Source organism: Protopterus annectens, chromosome 3.part0, assembly GCF_019279795.1.
Source record: "Protopterus annectens isolate FY-2018-M chromosome 3.part0, PAN1.0, whole genome shotgun sequence".
Lineage (NCBI taxonomy): Eukaryota > Metazoa > Chordata > Ceratodontiformes > Protopteridae > Protopterus > Protopterus annectens.
Window position 1 is genome coordinate 120,649,151 of NC_056731.1, and position 27,174 is coordinate 120,676,324.

The 27,174-nt window shown below is 36.2% G+C and overlaps 1 protein-coding gene across 1 annotated transcript in view; it reads left to right on the plus strand.

The window, feature by feature from the left end:
* LOC122796778 (macrophage mannose receptor 1-like) overlaps positions 1 to 27,174 on the plus strand; it is a 2,090,270-nt gene that overhangs the window by 638,545 nt on the left and 1,424,551 nt on the right. The window contains exon 13 of the mRNA XM_044065506.1: positions 24,979 to 25,106. Within this exon, the coding sequence (XP_043921441.1) occupies positions 24,979 to 25,106 (128 nt within the window). The remainder of the gene's footprint in view (positions 1 to 24,978; positions 25,107 to 27,174) is intronic.

The following is a 27,174-nucleotide window of genomic DNA, read 5'->3' on the forward strand; positions in this document are numbered from 1 at the left end:
CCAGCGAGATTAGTTTATGATCTGATCTCACCAGTGAGGGGTATACTTACGGTGTTGAACATTGTGATCCCATGTTCGTGATGATGAGATCAAGTATGTTTTCTCCTCTTGTGGGGATGGTGACTAGTTGTTCCATGGCATTTGAGTTTATGAACTCCAGGAACCTTTGGGCTAGAGTGTTTGGGCTTGAGTAGTGTTTCCAGTCTATATTAGGGTAGTTGAAGTCACCTAGTATGATGGTGTTTGGAGATACATTTATCCCCTCCATTGTTTTCAGGAAGGCCATGTGAGGTTCCTGAGTTTGAGAGGGTGGCCTGTAACATGCTACAAATTGCAGAGCAGTCTTGCCTATGGTTAATTGCACCTGGATGGTCTCCGATGCATCGTGCGTTGCCACCAACCTTGAGGTGTGGGTGTCCTTTATGAATATGGATACCCCCCCCTCCTTTCTTGGTGTTGTCCGGATTTTGGGGCGGAGCATGATATGAGGTGAAACCTGCTAGTGCTGGGGTGCTCACAGGAGCCTTGAACCAGGTTTCTGTCACAGCATAGACATCGATGTTCTCCATACTGAGAAGGGCCTCGAGTGCGTGCATCTTGAGATTGAGACTTCTGGCATTGAGCAGCATTACCCTTAGTTTTTACTTTTTGTATTCTAGGGTGGTAGGTTTAGAATTTGAGCCTTGCCTAAAAAGGCACTATGGGGTGGCAAGACCCTTTGCCAATATCCGGAAGCCTAGGGGTGACAGGTGCAAGCCGTCCCTTGAAGCAGCGTGGCTTGTCCAGCATGTCATCCCAGGCAGACAGACATTGGATCCCCTTTGAATGACACCAGAATTTAAGCCAATTATTAAAGCTGATCATCTTATCACTGTATTGTGGCATCATTCTAGGTGAAGGTAGGATACTGCTCAAGGTCAGGGTCATACCTGCCTGGGCTACATAATCAGAGAGCTCCTCAATGTCTCTTTTCATGTAGTCCAAGGAGGTGCGTCTCAGGTCGTTGACACCAGCGTGGACAATGACTGAGTCGTACTTGTACCTGCTGTTGAGAGACCTGATTGCTTGTGTTATGTGCCGGATTCTAGCTCTCGACAGGCATCTTACTGTGACCTTCTCTTTACTCAGTCTGGTGAGCGGGACGTCAGTGTGTCTGACTATGGAGTCACCTATGACAAGTATGTTTGGTGTTGTATTTGGCCTTAAGGGCAGTGACTGCTTTGCACACTGATTTTGTTGTTTATGTGTTGTTTGTGTGGTGTATTGAGTTTGCAGTTGCTTGGGTGTCTGCTTTGGAGGCCTCTGCTGTTTAGGTAAATTTTTACTCAGAGCCTCCGAGTATGTCTTAGTGTGTTTATGTGTTTGATTCAGTGGTGTGGTTGAGTTATGTGAGACTGGTATTGTGGTGTGTGTAGTTGCCTTCTCCTCTTGCCTGGTCTTGCCAGTCCTGAGTTGAGAGAGCTCAGCCTCCAGTCTGGCTAAATAGCTGCATCTCTCACAAGTGTTAGTGTTATGTGGGAGGAGGAGAGGGTTGTCCGTGTACATGAGGCAATTGTAACATTGTCTCAGAATTCCCAGATTCACCAACTGGGCAGGAGAGGACGCCAGCATCTGACCCTTCGACATGCTAGAAAGAATTATGAGTTGGTATGAGACAAAAATGTAGTGGGCTTAGCAGGGAAGTGGGCACTTCTGGGGGGTTTTGCTAGTGAGAGATTTGTATATTATAGGAGTGCTTGATCTGCAAAGAGAATGCTTATAAGACAAGGGATATGCTTATAAGACAAGTGCTGAGCTTTTTGAGAAGAAAAAGCTATTTGGAACAAGTGCTGCACTTTTTAGTGTAGGTGTAAACTGTTTAGGTTCCTAACAGAGTAGTTCTAAGGGAAAAATTGAAGAACAGACTTTCTGGAGCCAGAAAGAGTTTAACCTTGTTTAACCGGCGCTGCCCGATGCTGCTCTAGTGGCAACTCCAGCTATCGCTCTAAAGCACCTTAAAGCGTGCTTGATAGCAGGGGCTGGAAAGAAGCAGGAATAGACCCAAAACGGAAAATAAAACTACAGTTTCAAGTCAGTAACCACCTCTACAGGGGGCAGGGAAGCTGCTCAATGTTAATCACTGCCACTGATCAACAGAGAGACCCTCCTTCAGCCCAAGCAAAAATGGCCTCACAGAAACTTTCAAACAGTTCAGGAACAGCAAGCCTGCAACTGAACTTTTTTAACTCTCAGAAAAGTGGGAAAAAAGCAAGATTTTTTTTTGTTTTTGTTTTTTACAGAGATAGCAGAGGTTCACAAGTAATATCAAGTTATAACAGTGCAGTAAATGACCCCACACAAGAGTGCTAGGTCAAGGACAGAAAATATGCAAGTTTTAAGAAAAAACGATTTAAAATTAAGTGCAAACAGGAAATTCAGCAAACAGCTTTTGGTTGTGCTCTAAATACAGCTACTAATACAGAAATCAAGTTTAACAAGCCAGAAAATGCTCAAGCTAGGCAGCTATGCAGAAAAACTTAGCAAATAAACAGAGAAAAATACTTAAAATCTCAAAAGTGGCTCCTTCTTCTCTCAGCGTTTTTCCACTTGGAGGGTGCTTCACCAACAGCCAACAAGCCTGAAAAGATGCCCAAACCACGTGGCAACTAGGTTTTAAGAGAGGAAGATGAAGGAGTTGTGGAAATGACCCCTAGTGGCCAATAAAACTACAGTTTCAAGTCAGTAACCACCTCTACGGGGGCAGGGAAGCTGCTCAATGTTAGTCACTGCCACTGATCAACAGAGACCCTCCTTCAGCCCAAGCAAAAATGGCCTCACAGAAACTTTCAAACAGTTCAGGAACAGCAAGCCTGTAACTGAACTTTTTTAACTCTCAGAAAAGTGGGAAAAAAGCAAGATTTTTTTTTGTTTGTTTTTACAGAGATAGCAGAGGTTCACAAGTAATATCAAGTTATAACAGTGCAGTAAATGACCCCACACAAGAGTGCTAGGTCAAGGACAGAAAATATGCAAGTTTTAAGAAAAAAAGATTTAAAATTAAGTGCAAACAGGAAATTCAGCAAACAGCTTTTGGTTGTGCTCTTAATACAGCTACTAATATAGAAATCAAGTTTAACAAGCCAGAAAATGCTCAAGCTAGGCAGCTATGCAGAAAAACGTAGCAAATAAACAGAGAAAAAATACTTAAAATCTCAAAAGTGGCTCCCTTCTTCTCTCAGCGTTTTTTCCTCTTGGAGGGTGCTTCACCAACAGCCAACAAGCCTGAAAAGACGCCCAAACCACGTGGCAACTATGTTTTAAGAGAGGAAGATGAAGGAGTTGTGGAAATGACCCCGAGTGGCCAATAAAACTACAGTTTCAAGTCAGTAACCACCTCTACGGGGGGCAGGGAAGCTGCTCAATGTTAGTCACTGCCACTGATCAACAGAGACCCTCCTTCAGCCCAAGCAAAAATGGCCTCACAGAAACTTTCAAACAGTTCAGGAACAGCAAGCCTGTAACTGAACTTTTTTAACTCTCAGAAAAGTGGGAAAAAAGCAAGATTTTTTTTTTTTTGTTTTTACAGAGATAGCAGAGGTTCACAAGTAATATCAAGTTATAACAGTGCAGTAAATGACCCCACACAAGAGTGCTAGGTCAAGGACAGAAAATATGCAAGTTTTAAGAAAAAACGATTTAAAATTAAGTGCAAACAGGAAATTCAGCAAACAGCTTTTGGTTGTGCTCTAAATACAGCTACTAATACAGAAATCAAGTTTAACAAGCCAGAAAATGCTCAAGCTAGGCAGCTATGCAGAAAAACTTAGCAAATAAACAGAGAAAAAATACTTAAAATCTCAAAAGTGGCTCCCTTCTTCTCTCAGCGTTTTTTCCTCTTGGAGGGTGCTTCACCAACAGCCAACAAGCCTGAAAAGACGCCCAAACCACGTGGCAACTAGGTTTTAAGAGAGGAAGATGAAGGAGTTGTGGAAATGACCCCTAGTGGCCAATAAAACTACAGTTTCAAGTCAGTAACCACCTCTACGGGGGCAGGGAAGCTGCTCAATGTTAGTCACTGCCACTGATCAACAGAGAGACCCTCCTTCAGCCCAAGCAAAAATGGCCTCACAGAAACTTTCAAACAGTTCAGGAACAGCAAGCCTGTAACTGAACTTTTAACTCTCAGAAAAGTGGGAAAAAGCAAGATTTTTTTGTTTTTGTTTTACAGAGATAGCAGAGGTTCACAAGTAATATCAAGTTATAACAGTGCAGTAAATGACCCCACACAAGAGTGCTAGGTCAAGGACAGAAAATATGCAAGTTTTAAGAAAAAAACGATTTAAAATTAAGTGCAAACAGGAAATTCAGCAAACAGCTTTTGGTTGTGCTCTAAATACAGCTACTAATACAGAAATCAAGTTTAACAAGCCAGAAAATGCTCAAGCTAGGCAGCTATGCAGAAAAACTTAGCAAATAAACAGAGAAAAATACTTAAAATCTCAAAGTGGCTCCCTTCTTCTCTCAGCGTTTTTTCCTCTTGGAGGGTGCTTCACCAACAGCCAACAAGCCTGAAAAGACACCCAAACCACGTGGCAACTAGGTTTTAAGAGAAGAAGATGAAGGAGTTATGGAAATGACCCCTAGTGGCCAATAAAACTACAGTTTCAAGTCAGTAACCACCTCTACGGGGGCAGGGAAGCTGCTCAATGTTAGTCACTGCCACTGATCAACAGAGACCCTCCTTCAGCCCAAGCAAAAATGGCCTCACAGAAACTTTCAAACAGTTCAGGAACAGCAAGCCTGTAACTGAACTTTTTTAACTCTCAGAAAAGTGGGAAAAAAGCAAGATTTTTTTTGTTTTTGTTTTTTACAGAGATAGCAGAGGTTCACAAGTAATATCAAGTTATAACAGTGCAGTAAATGACCCCACACAAGAGTGCTAGGTCAAGGACAGAAAATATGCAAGTTTTAAGAAAAAACGATTTAAAATTAAGTGCAAACAGGAAATTCAGCAAACAGCTTTTGGTTGTGCTCTAAATACAGCTACTAATACAGAAATCAAGTTTAACAAGCCAGAAAATGCTCAAGCTTGGCAGCTATGCAGAAAAACTTAGCAAATAAACAGAGAAAAAATACTTAAAATCTCAAAAGTGGCTCCCTTCTTCTCTCAGCGTTTTTTCCTCTTGGAGGGTGCTTCACCAACAGCCAACAAGCCTGAAAAGATGCCCAAACCACGTGGCAACTAGGTTTTAAGAGAGGAAGATGAAGGAGTTATGGAAATGACCCCTAGTGGCCAATAAAACTACAGTTTCAAGTCAGTAACCACCTCTCAGGGGGGCAGGGAAGCTGCTCAATGTTAGTCACTGCCACTGATCAACAGAGAGACCCTCCTTCAGCCCAAGCAAAAATGGCCTCACAGAAACTTTCAAACAGTTCAGGAACAGCAAGCCTGTAACTGAACTTTTTTAACTCTCAGAAAAGTGGGGAAAAAGCAAGATTTTTTTTTTTTTGGTTTTTACAGAGATAGCAGAGGTTCACAAGTAATATCAAGTTATAACAGTGCAGTAAATGACCCCACACAAGAGTGCTAGGTCAAGGACAGAAAATATGCAAGTTTTAAGAAAAAGCGATTTAAAATTAAGTGCAAACAGGAAATTCAGCAAACAGCTTTTGGTTGTGCTCTAAATACAGCTACTAATACAGAAATAAAGTTTAACAAGCCAGAAAATGCTCAAGCTAGGCAGCTATGCAGAAAAACTTAGCAAATAAACAGAGAAAAAATACTTAAAATCTCAAAAGTGGCTCCCTTCTTCTCTCAGCGTTTTTTCCTCTTGGAGGGTGCTTCACCAACAGCCAACAAGCCTGAAAAGACGTAATGGAAATGGAAGTCCTAATGGATATGTTTAGACAAAGAGGTTACCCCTCAGACTTTTTAGATAGAATTAAAGAGGAAGTTGATGTTAAAAGACACTTAACATGCAAGCCGATATTACAAGGAGGCCTACCCAAGGTTAACCATGACAAGAGCAATGATACTTTTTCCCCTGTCCACGAGAAACACAAGAGAGCCATGATACTGCCGTTTAATGGTCACTCTGACACACTTGTCAATATTTTGAGAGAAACATGGCAATACACGATGAATAAGGAAACCACACAGATTATAGGGAACACACCTCTTATTACATATAGTAGGGGGCCGAATTTGAAGGAGTTGTTTGAAAGAGACAACTCTAACAATGGGCCTTATAAAAGTTCCATTATGAGTAAATGTGGTTCCTGTAGTGTATGCAAGTTCATCAACAATGGCCCATATGTGACAGTTTTGAATTTCTACAGAACCATAAAATGTCCTGGCCACTGTAATTGCAACACTAAGAGGGTTATTTATATTGCTACCTGCCTAAGTTGTCCCTGTTTTTACATTGGGAAGACCATCAGAAAATTGAGGTTAAGAATCCTTGAACATGTCAGGGACATCAAGAACAAAAGGACAACCAATTCCCTCTATTTACACAGTTTGACCTGTGTTAATTTTAAGAAGTTTTTATTTTTCATTATTGACAGGATTCCTGACAATGATAGATGTGGTGATTTTAAGATTTTATTACAGATGAGGGAGACTATGTGACAATTGAGACTAAATGCATCTAGACCCCCAGAGATTAATGAGTATATTTCTATGGCAAGTATTTTAAAATATAGATCTCTTTCATATGAACTAGACATATAAATACACTTTTTTATGTATGGATGTTCACTTTGGAGAGTTTATTTAATAATTAATATTCAATGTACTTGATCTTTTTCATTTAACATATTTAATTATATATTTATATATTTTTTACTTAAATTAATTTTCTTTCACTATAACAGTTTATATTTTGTATTTTATTCAATTTTATGTGTTTTATGTGTTTTGCGTGACAAATATGAAGGTTTACAAACAAAGGTTTTTTAAAGTTCTGAAATTTGTAAGAGTGTTTTAACAATACGCTGCTTTTTTAAAAAAGGCTTTGAAATTTTTAACATCATCCGGTCAGAATTTTGCATTGATAGGTTGGTTATAAAGGGCGGGATTTTTTGAATTTACTTTGATGATACCTGATTTGTTTTCAGGTGAAAGCGCTAAGTGGTTTACGCTATATTTTATTTTATTTTGTCACTTGAATAAAAAGTTTTTAGCCTGTTCGTATTTGTGCTGGAGTTTTTGACTGGCCACTACTTGGAGCTGCCTTGGGCTATTTTATTGGTTTGCTGCTGATTGTATATCTCCACTCCCTGTTTTTCCATGACCTCCTACACAGTAATGCCAGCAGAGACAATCATATGATTCTTTGATCAATACTGCATGGCATTACAGATGTTTAATATTATGGATGTTTGACTAATACACTTCCATTCACACACACACACACACACACACACACACACACACACACACACACACACACACACACACACACACACACACACACACACACACACACACACACACACACACACACACACACACACACACACACACTCACACAGATACAGTGAAAAGAAGCAGTAAAAGCAACAGATATCATACAAGTGTTTGAAAAGGTTTACCTACAAGTGATGAAAGCATGCTTGTTAGTCTCACAATTTTCTGAAAAATAAATATCTAAACTAGTAAGTCAAAAGCATTAAAATAATCCCAAAAACATCACAGTGAAGAAAAGGGGAAAATCCCCAAAATGTGTTCCGCCAGCTTGCTTAATACTACACATGGTGGTAAAATTCACTACAAAATCATATTTATGAAGTAATGCTACTTGCCTATCAATGCTTCAGCCACCTATGTTTTTGTTGTCTTTCGGCTTTTCCTGGTTAGGGGTTGCCACAGCGGAACTCTGGTCTGCTAATGATTGGCAGTAGATTTTGACGAATGCCAAGGTGCCAGCTCGATGTTCAACCTTCAACGAAGGCACGCCCATTTACGCATGTTTTTCGAACGTCCACCCAACCGCGGGGAGGGCATGCAGACTCCACACAGAAGGCACTCCTGCACTCCAGCTGAGAATCGAATGGGAGAACCTCTTGCTATGAGGCAACAACGCTACCGCTGCACCACCGCAGATGTCCTTCAGCCACCTATAACTATGCTATTTAAAAACACTGATAAGGAAAATGTAACCATTTTTTTTTCAGTAGAAAGTAATGATTTAAGGTTAAGTATCAATGATGTAATAAATCATATGTTTCAATTAATTTATATTCCTGAGGATTATAAAGTTCCATGACAATTATAAGTCTATGCCTACAACATACTGGTGCAAGATTAAATAATCACATCAAAGATCGAAACCTGGAGATGAAGTGCCATGCTAAAATTAGAAATGCTGATTGTATTAGATAACTTACTTGCTTTTTTTCTCTTTTTTTGGAATAAAGAAGATGAAATATGGCTTGGATGCAATTCAACTGTATTCTGAAAGCAAATGTATATTATTATTTTTTTTTTGTGTTTTTCACACTTGTCCTGTTGGCCATCAAGCCTTTCTCTATCATCAATGTCTGTTAATTTCCTTGTCTTAAGTATTCCCCACTAAAGGCAAGAGCTTTCTGGAGAGGTAATCACAAAATAGCCTCAGTTGTGGAATGTGCCCTGTTGGTATCCCAGTAATGAGGACATACTTATTTATACAAATCCCTAAACCTTGTGAGTGGATAGATGAACCTGTTCACCATGGGGCCACAGTGCTCTTCTCAGTACAAGTGCATGCTTCCATGCACATGACGTGTGAGCTGCAGCTGAAGTGGCTTGGTGGAAAACTACCTGTCTCCTGTAGTACTGTCCATCATCTAATGAACTGAGACACTGGATGTAAACCAACTGCAAATAAATAAATAAATAAATAGTCTTTAGACCACCACTTTTCTGCCAGGGGGGACATACCATTTCTACTCAGCCAGCTCCATCAAACAATTGTTATGCTAGTTCATATTAGGTCACCTGGATCACAGTCCCTTTGTCACTTTGTACTAATGGAACTGTGAACATTATTGTTTTCTCTTAAGAAAAGGATTTTTTTTTAGGAATAAAGGGGTAGGACAAGGATATGCCACATAGATACAAAATAATTTGAACAAATGTTAGGAGCTTATTGTTAAATTGGTTTATCCTGTTTTATTTAGGAAAAATGAGAAATGCCTTAAAGTAAAGCTTTATCAACATGTTTTTGCTATTACAAAACAGAAGAGAAAAATATGTTGCTATACATATGGTGATGTTCCCTGAATTTAATACTTTTTTATGCTGCAAATGGTTAAATATATAATGGCTGAGGTAAGGATTTGAGTAACTTATTATTGAGCAGGAAATTATTCTGGCAAATGACTTTGAATGCCGACTATATGCCTGGTATTAATGACATTCCGTTTCTAGCCTTTATGTTGAAATATAAGCACGTGAAAACTAAGTATTTGCATTTACATAACACATTATGTGACTGTCCGCTACATAAATAAGTACATCTTGCTGCATTTATTCATTCTGAAGAAGTCTGTATTTTGAATAGACAAAACACTCAGTTTTTTTTTAATTAAATGTTATTGTTTGGGATTCATTTTCCTAGTATTTAATTAATTTGTAGTTTGGCAGTTTTGGAGGATTTTGAACTACATACTGATTTATAAAATTTGTAGAACAGATTAATTTTATCTCAGACTGCAAACCATATTTTCCTCTGTAAATGAAAACCGACTAAAGGAAATAGATCTTGGGCATATAATACATGGTAATAATTCGAAGTATAGGATTAATTGGAGGAAGTTTGTTTGTATATGCAGATCACTGATATTGCACAATTTGTACTAAATGCAGTTGGAAAGTATGGATGTGCAAACAGTTTTCTTACAGCAGAATCTTTGGAGTTATATTTGTACAACCATTGTTGGTGACAAACCAACTAATGGCACTGGTCTGGAATTCAAAATACTTTTAGAAGAGTTTATGCTAGTTATTCCTACAAATGCCATTTTGATAGATTTTATTCTGCCATGCAGAAACTGGTCAAATGGAACAATTGTTGGAGAAGACAATGAAAGTGCACTATAGGATGTCAATATGTTCCATTAGTAAATCATTCAGAAACCCACACATGGGGGTTTCACTGTTAAAACAGGCTTACTAGACATATAATGAAAACTTTTCTAGTAGTAGCTGATATAGATCACAGTATTTTAAACATATACAAATACTAGTTAGAACACATCAGTTAGTGTGGAAAAAGCAGTGCCTAATGTGGTTACTAAGTTAATTTTCCATGAGGAAGAAAACATTACAATGAATAATGCCACATGGCAAGGGACTGGCATATCAGTGTTGGTCATAGCAATGTAGAAAAGGTACATAATACTCTAAATAAGAAGTTAAGCCACATAGTTGAATGATATATGTAAAAAAAATCAGGACCTTCAAAATAAAAGGTTAATAAATGAGATTAGCCTAGGTAGTAGAAGTATTATAAACAGCAGGAAAAATTTGAATGCAGAAGTGAAAAGACAAGTTTTTTTTATAAAAGAGTAAAGAAAATGGAATTAACAAAGAAATTACATGAAGAAATTGCTTGCTATTGATAAAATAAAAAAGAATGAATGAGTAAGTTTATGATTTGAAGAACAATGAAAATTACCTTGAAAATGCATGTGTTGGCTATACTAGGAAAGTTATGAAAGTAAACAAAATGTAGAGGTGTAGCAGTTCACAAAGGAGTTACACAGTGTCAATGTTAAGGATTTTAACTTAGAAAGAACTGGCGCTGCTATTTGGCTATGAAAAATGACATAATATAATCTATTAACAGGGCCACAGAAGCATTGGTTAATGAGCTAAAACAAGTTTAAATACCTCAACATTTATTGGATATGACAGAATAAACAATAGATTACTGAAAGTATTAACAGAAGAGCAACAATTCATTCGGAGTCATCTTTTCAGTTTGAGTATAGCAAAAGGTAGATGTCCACTTAACTAAGAAGATATGGGATAATATAGTCCATATCTGTAAAGTCAAAGGTGATAACAACTGTCCCATAACTGTAGACCTGCATGTTTGTTAAGCAGTCCTGAGGAAATCTTTGAAAAGGTAGTTATACATGAATTAATAAAATAATTGCTAGAGCTAAATATGTTATACTAGCAGCAACACACTTGGGGTAGTAGTAATAATAATACAATTGAAAAACAACTGTCTTTACATTTGGAGCTGCATTTCCATGGATAATGGGATCCTGAATGGATTTCACTATTAGATTTTATACTATTCGGCATACTGTTTTGTTTAATAAGTAAATAATGGGATATCTGAATTTGTAATTGCATGAATTACCTCACGGCTATCTGAAAACTCAGGGATACTTTTGACAATGAAGTAAGCAAATGGAACCCTATAACCAAAGAGAAATTATTTTATTATTATTTAATATACATTTGTTTGCTGGGAAAGTCCATATTGAAACAAAGCCAATTTTCAGCGAAAGACCGGGGAGAAACACTTTGGACGTGTGTCTTTGTAACATGGGAGGAAACCTGGAGTACCTGGATAAACCCACACGAGTGCAGGGAGGACATGCAGACTCTGCACAGAAAGCACTCCAGCCAAGAATCGAACCAGAGAACCTCTTGCTGTGAGGCGACAATGCTACAGCTGAACCACTGCACCATCCCATTTAATTAATTATTTATTTATTTCCATTTGTTAACCAGGAAAGTCTGACTAGGTCATTGCAGACCTGTTTTCAGTGGAGGCCTGGGGAGAAAAGCTCCACAGATACAACATTAGCATGGCACAAAAGTAACTATGTGTTGGTTACAGACATTTAACGGCTTTCAGATTACAGTTATTGCACACTAGTCTTGCACACAATAGTTTTAACACTAAAGAAAGGTAGCAACATAGAATGTACATTGTCAGGTGCATTCGGTTTCGTTAAGTGTATACAATCTTTAATTTGAGAACATGATGTTATGGTCTGACTTAAGATATGAAAGCAGGAGAGAGCAGGAGTAGGGGGGTAGTAGTCAGGCAGCAGGTCATAAAGTTAGTGATAGGTGGGGACAGGAGGAAGGAAGGAAGAAAACTGAGGAATAAGGTAAAGGCACAGGTGGTCGGCAGAATTATGTAGATGTAGACCCAGTGATTAATCAGGTCTACTGCAGGAGCAAAGCCATATTTGTTTGAGGTGTTCCTTTAGAATTTATTCGAATTTAGATGTGTTTTCAGTATTGAGAATGTATTGTGGTATACTGTTCCAAATCTTGGAAATTTTATGAGAGTATAGGTAGTCACCGCATGTGTTGTTTGACCTACTGACCTTCAGGGGTGTTTTATTAGATGACCTTAGGGACCTGCTACTTGAGTAGGGTTGGATGATTTTGCTAATAGATGGGCAGTATTCAGGGTGAAAGAGGGTGGAGTGAGTTAGTACCAGCTGGTTGTAAGTTAAATGGCTGGGTAGTTCTAACCAATTTAGTTGATGAAGAGAGATGCAGTGATGGGTCTTAGTTAGGTGGGTGGTGACAAAGCTGGCTATTTTCTGATAGCAGGATTCTAGTTTAGCTAAGTCGTTTTTCTTAGATTGGTGAAAATGGGTAAAGCATATAGGAGACTAGATAGGAGGTGGGTTCTACTGATGGCATGATGGGTGGATTCTGTTAGGAAGGGCTTTATCCTATATAGGGAGCCTAGTTTAAAGTGCACTTTCTTGATGACTAAGTCTAAGTGTTTTATTGAATTTAAGGTCCTTGTCTTTGCTAACTCCTAGTAGCTTAGTAGATTCAACTGGCTCAATACAGGTATTGTTAGATGAAAAGATGGAAAAGGAGCTGAGGTCAGGAGACTTTCTGCCATTGGAGAACATCATAAGATTAGTTTTAGATGGGTTGAGTATAAGGTGAGATTGGTTGAGGAATCTTTCAATATCAAGGAAGGATTGTTGAGTTTTTTAAGGAGAGAAAGTAGTGTAGGAGCTGAACATATTAGGGAGGAGTCATCTGCATATTGGATAATGTTAGTATGTTGTGAGGCTGTGTATAACCTATTTGTAAAAATGGTAAACAGGAGGGGGCCTAGTATAGATCCTTGAGGTACACCTACAGATATAGGTAGTAAAGGAGATAATTCATCTTGCCATCTAACAGCTTGTTGTCTGTTAGACAGATAGCTGATGAACCAGGAGATGGTTGAGTGAAAGAGGTTGAGAGAAGTTAGTTCTTGGATGAGTTGTTTATGGGAGACTGTATCTATGAAGCTAATAAGGTTAGTTGTTGTACTATGTTTAGGTTGAGTAGGTGAGAGAAGGTCATGGTTAAGCAGCTGGGAATGGATGCATTTTGCCAGTATTTTAGCTAATGGGGAGAGTAAGGCAATGGACCTATAGTTGGTAAAGTCTATTGAGGCACCACCTTTATGGAGAGGAATGACATGGAATACTTTCCAAAGAGATGACACATATTGCTCACTGACAGATCAGTTCATTAGAATAGAGATGGGGTAAGCAATGGGAGCAGCAGCAAGTTTGAGGTATTCACTGGGCAGTAGGTCAGGACCAGGACTAGACATTTTAAGTTTGGCTAGTAGTTTTCTGATGTAGTGGGTTGGAATGGGCTGGAGTTTGAAGCAGTCTGGCTTATTTTCAAAACTGGTGGGTAGTGATAATTGGTAGCTGTTACTGCTGTCCTTGACATGAGATAATATAGAATTTACAAAGTGATTGTTGAATTGACTGGCTATATTGTCAGGTGAGTTAGTTGGGCTTGGGGAAGGTGTGGAGACTTGGCCAGGATTATGGAGTTGGTTGACTGAGCACCAGAATTTTTTTTTTTGGGGGGGGGGTGTGGAACTTATTTTACATTGAAGTGTAGTACTGTTTTTTGTCATGCTTGATTTGATTTTTTTTTTTGTTTTTTTTTTTGCTAAGTTGCGAAGTTGCTGGAACTTTAGAAGGGAATCAGAATTTTTGGAGAGTTGGTAAAAAAGAGTAATTTGTTGTTGAAGTATTGAACTGCTAGGTCAAGTTGGAGGTGTTTAAGGGGAGTTCAGTCAACTGGTTGGAGGAGAGAGGTGATAGTATCTGGGATGAATTTTAATTTGTTATGGATGAGTTTAAACTTGGCTACTCTAAGGGGAAGGAATTTTTTTTTACAAGGAAGGTATGTATGTGGTCACTTAGGGTGTAAGGTAGACAGCCTACTTAATATGAGTCATGGTTAGAGTTGATGAACACCCAATCAAATATCGATTCTTTGTTAGAGTGTTTGTCCACCCTGATTGTGTTGAGAATTAACTGAGAGAAACCACAAAGATTAATATGATTTGAGGGATTTTTCAAGCTAATAGTATTTTAGTCTAAATTAAAGTCACTCATTATGATTGTTTCTTGTCTAAGAGTACTGGAGGTCCAGCTTAAAAAATCTTCTATGGTAGAGGGGTTGTTACCTGGTGGAAGGTAGATAGCTATTATGTTCATAAATTTATGAGGGTTAATTTGTAGGCATGTAATTAGGGTTTCCATATTTGAAATTATTGGAGGGTGTAGTTTGAGGTGCTCTTGTTGGAGATTATTTTGTAAAGTATAGCAACATAGCTGCCAAATTTAACAGTTCTATCATGCCTAAGTATATTGAAGCCTGAAGATGCAATGTGAAAGGCTGGATTTTGATAGGATGGATGGGATAGGCAGTGGTTGGAGTGGTGTGTTAGGAGAAGGGAATACATGTAATGAAAGAGGGAGTGGGTGGGAATGGGGGTAGGGTGGAGGAGCGAAGTGAGCCTGTGTATAGTGAGGGTGAATGGAGCAGGTTGAATAACAGCTGAGAGACAGCAGAGATGGCTACCAATACCAGTCAGCCAAATTATCGTTATGTAACTACAGGTGAGTGCCTTCTATGGGCAAAGACCCACTGAACTGTTAGAGCTTAATAGTTAAAGCAGATTACAGGAGGGTATGAGGATAACATCAGCAGGTGAGAGGAAAAGGAGGGAAAAAACAACTAATATGGGTGTTAGAAGGAGAGTTTCAATTACCTTGGGTTTGAATGGGATTATAATTCAACAACTGAGTAGTGTGCATGCCACTAGATTCAAAGTGCTAAAGATGGAATACAGACTTTACAACAACATACACTGCTGGAATTCTTCGTCCTTCTTAGGGTCAGTTTTCACTTGCTGAGGGTTCTTTAGTTGAGCCGTTGAATTGTTAAGGCAGGTAGCAGTGAGTAAGTAAGTGAGTAAGTGAGTCAGTGTAAATGGGCTGTAATAAAGAGGAAAACAAAACAGTTAGAGAAACTGGGGCAGGAAAAAAGTTAACAGGATGAAATAGATTATTGAGAACTGTCTTTAAATCTGTAATGTACCACTGGCTATTGAAGAGATCAGCAAAAGGTAGCCAACAACATACCTATTCACAAGTATTGGACATGTGACGGCAATTGGAAAGCAAACAGTGGAATAGTGTAAGACATGTATAGCATACTATAATAAGGTATGACCCTGTAGATATTTTGAAAAGTAGCTAACCTTGTCTCTAAAACATGATTGAACTAATATCAGAAACAACTAGACAATAATTACAGAATGTAGCAGAATGTAGAATCCCTTTAGAATGTAAAAAGTCCTTTTGGAATATATGTACGATGCTATACAAAAGATTCACTGTTCCTAATTGTTAATTTCCACTTAGCTAACACAGGTAAATTACAGCAATGTAACAGCTGCAGAAAGATTCATTTGACTTTGTCTTATTTAATAGTGACTAAACTTTAGTCAGAGATAACGTTGTAATGGCATAGCATCGTGTACAAATATAGGCAGTGTCAACATCTACAGAAATCACCAATAATTATCCTCAGACTGATATTTATGTGGACACTGCTATGGGAAACTATTATAGCAATACAGGCTCTCTGCAGTATCGGCACTTACACTAAAGACCCCTAGAAGAGATCACTGCTTTCAGACACAGTCAGATATGCATAAGTTATGAGCAGTAACAGCAAGTTTTAGCACTAAACATGTCCCCAGTAGCAACACATTTTAGCAGTAAAAACATGTGCCCAGTTGAGATGTGATTGAAAAAAAAAACAAATAGGGAGGGGCATGACTTAGATGGCAAGCTGAAAGCAGCAGAGTTCTTGAGCTCTGCAGTCTTCATTTTTTTTTCCTGACAGGAATTTTTTTTATTTAATTTCATCAACAAAGACCTGAAACTACTAAAATCAGATTCTGGAAGTCGTAAGCTACAAGTTGGTGTAATTTTTGAGCTAAAATTTTCATACTTTCCTGTCTAACTTTTAAATAGAAGGGGCACTGGAACCATATTCACAAAGGAAGATGAGCAGCTCCAAATTTTCTCAGCAAGAAACTCCAATAAAGAAAGAAATACAGACAACCCTTACTACAGTTCAAGACTTGGTGGGTAAAATAGACAAATTAAATGTAAAAGTGGACAATATAAAAGAAGACACCACCAAACAAATAACCTTATTAAATGAAGTCCTTAAACAACAAACTGACCAGATTGTTGCTTTGGAAGATTCTGTAACAGATATAGACTACAAGTTAACATAAAGAGAGAAAAACATAGACTTTCTTCTTCAAGAAAACACCAGACTCACTGAAAAGATAAATGACATTGAGAATAGAACCACGAGAAACAACATACGAATCTATGGCCTCCCAGAGCAGATAGAGGGGACAATATGATTAATTTCCTGACTTCTTGGATTCCTAAAATCTTAACCTATCTGAAGCACTATCCTATGGGATAGAAAGGGCACACAGGTCTTTAACTGCAACTTCTGTATCTAGTAAAAGCAGCCGCCCAAGATCTGTTATTGTAATATTTATCTCCACTCAAGACAAAATCCTTGTTTTAAGAACTACCTGGTCCCTTGCTCCATTAAAAACTGGTGACCAAACTGTCAGGTTTGGCAATGACTTTTCACCCTTTGTAATGTCCAAAAGAAGAGCATGTGTCCCTCTAATAAAATCATTAAAAAGGGAAGAATTCAAAGCATAAGTGATATTCTAAGCAAGAATAACATGATCCCTGACAGAAGGAAAGAAAACATTTGACTCTCTTGAAGAAGCATCCACATTTGTCTGGAAAAAAACCTTTTAAGTCAATCTGAACCCATGGATTCTTCAATGAACTTAAAAAGAGAAGCTTCAAAAAAAATGAGTGGACTATTAAAGAAAAAAAGAAACACAGAGACAAATAATTATACACAACTTCACATGCCATGCAAGTTTCTGTTTTCTCCCTTCTAAATAATGTGGAATCATACACAGAAGGTAATGTAGCTTTTTTCTCTATTATCTTTCTCACAACGTTAACTTTATAAATAATATATGTTATTCAAAATTCAAGTAAATCAAAATCTTATCCAATTGTATACTACTATTTTATACATTTATCTCTTTATATACATGGCATAGCACTAGTGAAATGGTATAAAATAACTTACTCATTTCATATATATATATATATATATATATATATATATATATATATATATATATATATATATACTATATTTATTTCCTCATGTACATGCTTTCCCTTTCTGTTTTAGCCCTAGTGTCATAGTATTTAATCACTGCAGGAGAGAGAACTGCTTACTGTGTTACTGCTAAGTAATTAAAAAAGTGATGGTGTTTAATTATTATATATACATTTACTGCTTAACTGAACTTTGAAATGTGCTCCATTTAGCTAATATATCTTATAGCAGTATATGGTTGGTAATTTGGAGCCTTTATTTTAAATATTCTTCATTTTACAAGTTATGCTTAAAAGCTTCACTTCACTAGAAAATTCCTGAATACTTACTTTTTTTGATGGAATTTTGACAACTTTTGTGACAAGCTCAAGCTTCTAAAGGCTTCAATTATCTCACAGACTCATAAGAAACAATCCGTGCTGTCTTTCAGGAAGTAGGCGTGACCTCTGAACCTGTTTTTCTTCACTGAACTCTAACAGCCAATCAGATTCAAGAATGATCATTTCATCTGTGTTTTCATTCATTTAGCAATTATTTTTTTATCTAAAATGTCTTATAAGCATATGTTTTACTGTAAATAGTGATTTATTTAATCTGAATTATATTTATATTTCAGAATTACAAATTTATGTTTCTGACAATGACCGTTTTAAATGCATTTTTTTCTGTCTGCTTTAATGACATTACAGTCCTGTATTTATTCATAGCAACAAATAATTATTAGGATTAATCAATTTATCTCAGTTAGTCTGTTTAGATAAAAAGAATTTTAAGAAATTGTATACAGCTTCATGTTCTTACTCCATGCAAATTTTCCTCTTGTATGTTTTTAATGTGCCTGCAGTTTTCCTTCTGCTTGCTATTAACCTGCAGTAGCTAGGAATTCCCACTAGATGTCATGAGAGGGTTAGTTTGTGGCTTCTATGAGAGATACAGTAAGCCTGGATATAGTTTATCCATGCAGAAGGTCATTAAAATATATAGTTTTATTTTCAGATTTACAGTTTTTAAATTGCCCACAACAGTTTTAAAAAATGTATTTGTTATAAGGAATCAAGGAAAGCACTTTTCAATTTTACTTATAATAGCAGTCTCAATCAAATGATACTATTTAATATTACATCTATTAATGTCAATGGAATGAACAACCCCATGAAAGGGAGTAATATCAACAAATATTTAATGCTACATAAAACAGATTTTGCATTCATTTAGGAATCCCACTTAGGAACAGATCTAAACACATTAATCTTTAAGGATTATAAGATTTTGGTAAGTTCAAACTACAAGCACAAAAGAAGAGGTGTCCTAATTTTACACAGAAAATCAATGAGAATTCCAGAAATAGTTGATTCATACTCAAGCAATGATGGTATGCTTGCGTTAGTCATACTAAAATTAGATAAAGATATGTACACTTTTGCAAACACCTACTGGATACTGGGTATTGGGACTAAAACTGTGAAAAAACATTTAGACACCATAACAGTAAAGTCTAAAGGTGAGTAGTTACTACTAGCAGGTGATTTTAATTGTATCTTGTCCTGAACTGATACCACAAGCTCTAAACCCTTCAAGACGTTCCCTGTTGCCAAGCACTTGAACAACTACATAAAAAATAGAAACCTAATTGACATTGATGGTCTAAAAATATTATCCTCCCTGAAGTATTCTCACTACTCTTACAAATTTGGCACACAGACCAACATAGACAAAGTCTTTGTAACCAGTTCTTTTACTGGCCAAAACTGATAATGTAATGCTGACATCATGCCCTGTCTGACCACAGTGCTATCACTTTCAGTGTAACACTTAATACTGACCCCTTAAACTTCTGCCAAAGACTACCTGCTTATCTAGTAACAGTAAAAGGATTTAAAGAATAATTTCTAGATGAAATAAAGCTTTGCCTAGACTCCAATAATAATGGAGGGGGGTTAGATATTATCCTATGGGACACTTTAAAGGTGGTCTTAAATGGTAAAGTCAAACGTTGCTATATAAATAAAAATAAATAGTGGGATAAAAAACTTGCAGACATACAAAAAGAAATTGATGAACTAAAACTAAAATTTACATAAAATGACAAATTTGCATTAGCTGACATATGTAAACTGAAAAAGAAATATCAGGATATCATGCAGCATAAAATATCAATAAATCTAGAAAAAATCAGATTATAATCCTACTCAATTAATCCCAAGAGTATGCACAGGATTGCAATTTGATCTAAATATTTGAATGAAAAAAGTCATATAAAAAATAATATACATTAGAAATAATCAGACTATCATAGTTACAGATCTATCTTATTATGTTTTAAAGACCATTACAAGAATATTAATAGTAATAACTCATCTATAAGTGATAACAAAAGTATAGACAACTTCTGTGTTAATAATATTCAAAAGAAGCTATCCAAACACAATATTAATAACATAGACAAACCATGTTCCTTTAAATAATTAAAGGAACAAATAACAAATCTTAAGACAAAAAAGGCACCAGGGCTGGATGGTCTAATTCCAGAATTTTACAAACTCTTACCTGATAACAACTTGAAAATCTTACTCAGTGTATTCCAAGAAGTTAAAACTACAGCAAACATCCCTCCCTCATGGAAATATTCTATCATTTCTCCCATCTTAAAACCAAATAAAGAGCCCAACCTTTGCACATCATACAGGACAATTTCTTTGCTTTGCATTTATTACAAGATATTCATGTCTGTCTTAGCAGACAGATTAAATAATATTCTTTCAGTATTAATTCATGAAGATCAAACTAGGTTTATCAAAAACAGAAAGGTACAAGACACTATAATTAGATTACTGCCCTTAATAGACTTAGTTAACAAGAAAAAAAATTAGCTTTTGCCTCCCTAAGTTGGCCATATCTGTTTAAAGCTCTGCAAAAATACAGTTTCTCCCCAAACTTTATAGGATTAATTAAAAACTATATACAAAAAGTCTATAGGCTATGTAAATATTGGATCTTATCTATTTAGCCCATTTGAAATATTAAGAGGTACTAAACAGGGGTGCCCCCTCTCCCCATTACTGTTTGCCATGTCTATTGAGCCTCTTGCAAATTGTGTTAGAAATAATGACAGAGCTAAAGGATATAAAGTGTCAGACAAATTATCTCCCAAGATAGAACTGTTTGCTGATGACCTACTAACGTCTAATGGTATTGAATATTCAGTAGATCACCTATTACATAATCTAGACTTCTTTGCAAACATCTCTGGTCTAAAAATTAAATCACAATAAAACTCAGGCACTTCTAGTGAATAAAAATGTTACTATGAAACTTAGATCAAAAAGAGACATAAACTGGGAGGGCATGCATATTACATATCTAGGTATCATTGAATCTAATTAAAAAAAATCACTCACATCTAATTACCAACAACTTATAAACTCAATTACTAGTTTAAATGACAGTTGGAATAGACTCTTCTTCACATTTGAAGACAGACTAACTTTAATCAAAATGATACTGTTACCTAAAATATCATTCATTGGCCACCTCACCTGTCAAAATTAAACAGAAAATGAATAACTTATTACCCAACTTCCTTTGGATTCTAAACAAACAAGATCTTTTCTTCTCTGGCACACCAGAAGCTGGGATGAAGGAGGTGTAAGGTTTCCAAATATTGATTTTTATTTAAACTACACATTTATTAACATACTGTTGCTTTGGAACAATACTTCTTATATATCATATTGAAAATCAATCCATGAAACCGTACATCTAAATAGTACTAGGACATTGCTTGAACCATATAATCAAATACATACAAACATCTTTATATAGATTTTAAAAATATACATTCAAAGTGAAAGGTCAAAACTTGTTCCCTTATCTCTTAGAAACCAAATATTGCTGTTGTTTACAAAGCTTATATTTTCTAATCAATTAAGAATTTATTAATAATTATGTTTCCTATTGCTTACAAAAGTGAAAGTTCAATATCTTTTGATACCCAGAAAATGTTAGAATTTAAGAAGGGTGATCTATTATATTGGAATCAATTTATCTCAGCTAATAAAATAAGTTCTGCAGACTATTTGATCAGCAGATATAGTTTGCAAAATTGCAATTGGCTGGACAGCCAAACTTGTAAGGATTTTATACTTACTAAGCTTGTACCCTCATTATAGGCATACAATAAGAGTAACTTAAAAATCTTGGATTTTATCTCAACAATTATTAATAGCTCACCCAAGAACAATTCATACTTACCTGTTATTTATAAAATCCTCAGAAATAATTTTAGCAAAACAGATGCTTCTTTTTGGAATTACTCAAGTGAAGTTAATAGACAAGTTTGTTTGTTTGCTTCTTTCGACTTTTCCCGGTTAGGGGTCACCACAGCGGAACTCCGGTCTGCTAATGATTGGCAGTAGATTTTGATGTGCTGGCTTGCTGGGCCTAATGCACAACCTTCAACGAAGGAATGCCCATTCATGCATGTTGCCACACAGAAGGCGCTCTAACTGAGAATCGAACGGGCAACGTCTAACTGTGAGGCGACAATGCTACCGCAGCACCACCACCGCAGTGACATTAATAGACAAGTATCCTCAGAAAAAGATAAAAAGCTTTGTTTACAGTCAGTGAAGGAATTCACATCTTCCCTGTTCTGGCATGTATACATATGATTTTTGCATAGATATTTTTTTCATCCCATATAGACTAGCAGTAATGTACAAGAAAGATGAAATTAAATGCTAGAGATGTGAATACCCTGATGCTGACTGGATACATATGGTTATTAATTGCAAAATTATTTCCCCATTTTGGTTTGACTTTAAATATCTTTGTAAAGCTCTATGGAATGACAACTGCATAATTTCTGACTACCTTATCCTTTTTAATGTTCCTGTTCCTGAAGTCATTCCTAAAAGACAAACATTTTCACTATGGTCTATCCTCTCTATAGCAAGGAAAATTGTTACTAAAATTGGAAATCCCAATCTACTCCTCTCTTTAAAGCTGAGTTTATTCATCCTGTGAAATACATTTGTAAGAATGAGATTGCTACTACAAAAGCAAGGAGTAACAACACAACTCATCATTTAATTGCTTGGACAAAATTGTCTAATCTGTTAGAGAAGTATTAAATGTCCTATGTATATTGCTTTTTTTTTAGTTGTTATGGACATTGTAGTTTTATTTGTTTTTGCTTGTTACTATACTGTTAAGTTATTGTGTTATAGAATGAATAAAAACATTTTGAAAAAGAAAAAAAAAAAAGAAAAAACAAACAGAAAATGAAGTTAACAATACACTTACATGGCACGCACATACAGTCGGAGTGGAGAGGGGCTAAAGCAGCATCTACGTTGGGCTGTTTGAACATAGTGCCCAGATCAGCACTGGGATATTCAAACTCTGTTACTATGTTGGGGATGGAGGGGCCAGATATATTCAACAGAGTTCTTGAACCACAGCCAAGAGATGGCAGAGATGGCTACCAAAACCTGTCAGTCAGCCAAATTATCATTATTTAACTACAGGTGAGCAGCTTCTATAGGCAAAGACCCACTGTACTTTTAGAGCTTAATAGTTAAAGCAGATTACAGGAGAGCCTGAGAATAACATTGGCAGTTGAGAGAAAAAGGAGGGGGAAAAACAACTAATATGGGTGTTAGATGAAGAGTTTTAGTTACCATGGGTTTGAATGGGATAGGGGAACTATAATTCTACACCGAGTAGTATGTACAACCACTAGACACAAAGCACTAACGATGGAATACAGGCTTTAGAATAATATACACTGCTGAAATTTAGTCCTTGTAAGGGTCAGTTTTCACTTACTGAGGGTTCTTTAGTTGAGCCACTGAATTGTTAGGACAGGTAGCAGTGAAGAGCAGCAACTGGGGATAGGTGGACACTCTTCACAAGACAGTGTAAAAGGGGTGGTGAGCACACTATGGTCAGAGTGAAGGGGCTAAAGCAGCAGCTGTGTTAAAATATGTTGGTTTCTCCTATTCTCAGTATGTATCAGTGGTTTACTAGTTTCTAAAGTGATGAGTGAAATTTGTGGATAATATTAAAATTATACCATGCATATTTCCCCTGATGATCAGTTGCATACAAGACAATATATACCAAATCAGGCGATAGACATCTATAAGTTATTTGACAGAAATTGTATGTGAAAGCACAGTAATGGTATATGACTTAAAGGTTGCTTGTGGCTATAAGTCAGATATTTCATAGGTTTAGGGAAGGAGTAAATATATGTAAGGATTTAGGCATACTTGCAGTTGTAAGCTAACATTTGAATGCTATGTTGATGATTTAAAAATTAAAGCTAGGAAGAAGACGTATAATATCTGATATGCATATCTAGCGGACATTTTTTTTTATAATTTAGTAGCACCTATAATATAATTTGGTGGAATGGTTTATTATTGTAAAATTAAAAAAAAAAAATTAAACTAATAGAAAGAGCTTTCAGATATGAATAAAAGTGAGGCTGATTTAGAAGGGTGAGAGAAGGCTTCATCTTGCTTAGCAAGATATTTAAATGACTTCATACTGCTTTATAAAACATTTGAAAACAAATTTTTATACAAATGTATTGGATCAGTTAATAGTGAACACAGCCTGAATCTGTCAGACATGTATTAGGACAGGGATTAATAAAGAAAAAGTGGTACCATGAAAGAGTAGTTAGAATTTGGAACAGTCTCTCAGCCCACACAAGGACTATCAGTATAAGGCCATAATGGATAGTTTTAAGGATTTACTTGATCAATGAGTGAGACTTAAAATACCTTGATTAACAAATGTCAGGACATAGAGATGTATATCCTGATGTCCTGAATGCATGATATAAGAGGCTGTGTTCAAAATAGTTTACATAGCACAAACAAAATCTAATTGATCACTATGAATCTAAGTTTCTGACCAGAAGGGTATTCAGTTAGACATGAGTGAAAGGGAATAAGTCATTATCTATACCAACTGTAGAAAATGTGCTGAAAAAGGATGGATCTTAGCTTACTTTTAATGTTTTAGATGTTTGAGCCTCCTTGCAAACATAAAATTATTATTATGAACAGAAACAACAACTCACAAACATATTCTGACCCAAGATGTCATAGAAACACCAGTGACCTAACAATGAACTAAATGAAACTAAATCTTATAACTATGGGTTCTCAGAACTATGAGAAGCAACAACACATTGTATGTGGCATCAGTTTTTCTTTTACTACAATAAGAAATCAGAAAATATATTTGGACTCTTTGAGATTAAAAAACATTGCATAACAAAAAAGAATATTTAGTGTCTATTACTCTGTGTTTGACAATGTGAACCACCGATATATTGTGGCAAAAAACATAAAAGTTTCACCATTCAAATGCATGTTTATATGTTTCAACCCTATTGACAGGCCATAGTAGTTGATAACCCTCTTTATATTACTTTTTGTTCCACACAGCTTTTCATGCTTGAAGATGAACACCAGAAGACATGGTGGCAAGCACGAGATTATTGCCGCGAAACTGGTGGAGATCTTGCCAGTATCCACAGTAAAGTTGATGAATTCATAATAAAGGACTCAGTACAGTAGGCAGTCATCTTCCAGTATTTTGTGTTTGTTTATTTGATGTTTAATTTTGCTTTTTACTTGAACAGCTGACATGCTTTCTATAAGGCAGCTCAGAATTCATATCAAGTATAGTTTGAGAAATTACATCAGTTATTAATTTTATAAAATTCAGTGAACAGAAATAAATAAGTCAGCATTCATGCTAATACAGTTGATGCCTGACTGAAGCGAGAATGGAGAATACCATATGCCATCTCATTGAATGTAAATATGTGAGGAGAAGCTCTAAAGAGAAATAGTACAAATCTGGAGCTTTGGACTAACCACATGATAAATTACTGTTGTCTTCAGCAATGAAATAAGCTAGGATTTATTTTCATGAAAAAAAAAAGAAAAAAAACAAGGTATACTTTAGCACAGTGAATCATTTTAAGTAATAATGTATCATAAATCAGCAACATAATTGTGTAATATAGTCTGTGTGAATGTTAGAATTTACAACATTCACAGACAATAGCTACTGTATATTATTAGAAATACAAACTGTTGCTGTATTATTTGAAACAAAGATAAATATCGAGGTACACCAAGGATGTAGAATATGAAGCAACAGAAGCTGAAGCAATGCAAAGAAGTTTGTTGTTGTTATTGTTGTTTAGCTGAGTCTCACTCCCTGTAACTTTAATGATTTGGTGCTCCAGGCCTGTCTGTCAACAATTGTTTCTTTAAGATCTTACAAATTCATATTTGTTGCATCATTAATGCTGTCTATCCATCTTAGTCTCTGCTGCCTCTTCTTCCCTTGCATTCAGTCTTCCCCAGCATCAGTGCCTTCCTTAGAGAATCCTGTCGTCAGATTATATGGGTAAAGTATTTGAGCATCAATTTTCCTATCAGGCCATCCAGTGAACAATCTAGATTTATTTTCTTAAGAAATGACTGATTTAATCATCTTGAATTCCATGGGATTTTCAAGTTTCCTCAAGATCCACACTTCAAGAACATTGTTTTTCTAGCTTACTACCCTACTTATAGTACAACTCTCAAAGCCAAAAGTTATTACTACAAAAACCATAGCTTTAACTATGTGATGGGAAGCCTGTTATTATATTAACTTCTTAACTGAATTAGAGTAATATTTAAAGTTGTTCGAGAGTTTGAACTTTGTCCAGAAGCTTTAATTAAAGAATTTTAAAACTATAATTTGGGCTGTAATGTGAATCTAACAATTCTCCTGTCCTATCCTATAGATATCACTTTAGACAAATACTGAACCACTGTGTTTATTTTATGCAACATAATTTCTCCTTCCTACCTGCTAAGCTTGCAGTCTCTTTTTTGAGCTTAAGGCAAAATGTACAGTAAGTCTCAATCAGTGTTCAGTATCTGCTCTATGTCCCTCTTCATTTCTATGTTTCACAAAGATATCTTGGTATCAGTGGCAAGTACACATTCAGTCTGATCTGCCTTTACCAAGGACTTTGTAGCATTTCTACCAAAACATATACAGCAAGTAACTGGTCTCTAACTAACTAAATAAATGAACATACAAACAAAAAATGTTGGGGTTTATCGGGGGGGGGGGGGTAGATGTAAATCCCATTCTGATACTCAAATGTTTCTGTAAGGGCTATACCAAGCAAATGTTTCTTGTATTAATCATGAGCATACCCACAAAATCAAGGCAATGATTTTTGTGTTAATCACAGGCCTACCCACAGCATCAAGGCAATGCTTTTTGTGTTAATCATGGGCTTACCCAGAACACCAAGAAATGCAGTGTTGCTTCATTTGGCAAATCAGCCCTCTCTGCTATTTGCCAAATGGATAACGATCCACTTAAATATTTCATAGTCATCAGGGACTTGGGTACCAGTGTTGATAACAGAGCCTCCTTTGTCCACTGTGTCTCTGTGCTGCTGAGAAAATCCTTCTGTATAGACTTATACTCTGTTTTATCTCCTCACAGTCTAAAGAAGTTCTAATTCTACATTATTCTTCATTTTTTAGGTCCATCACTGAATATAGAGGAATATAATACATAATATATAATATAATATAATAATATAATTGGCATGTATCTTA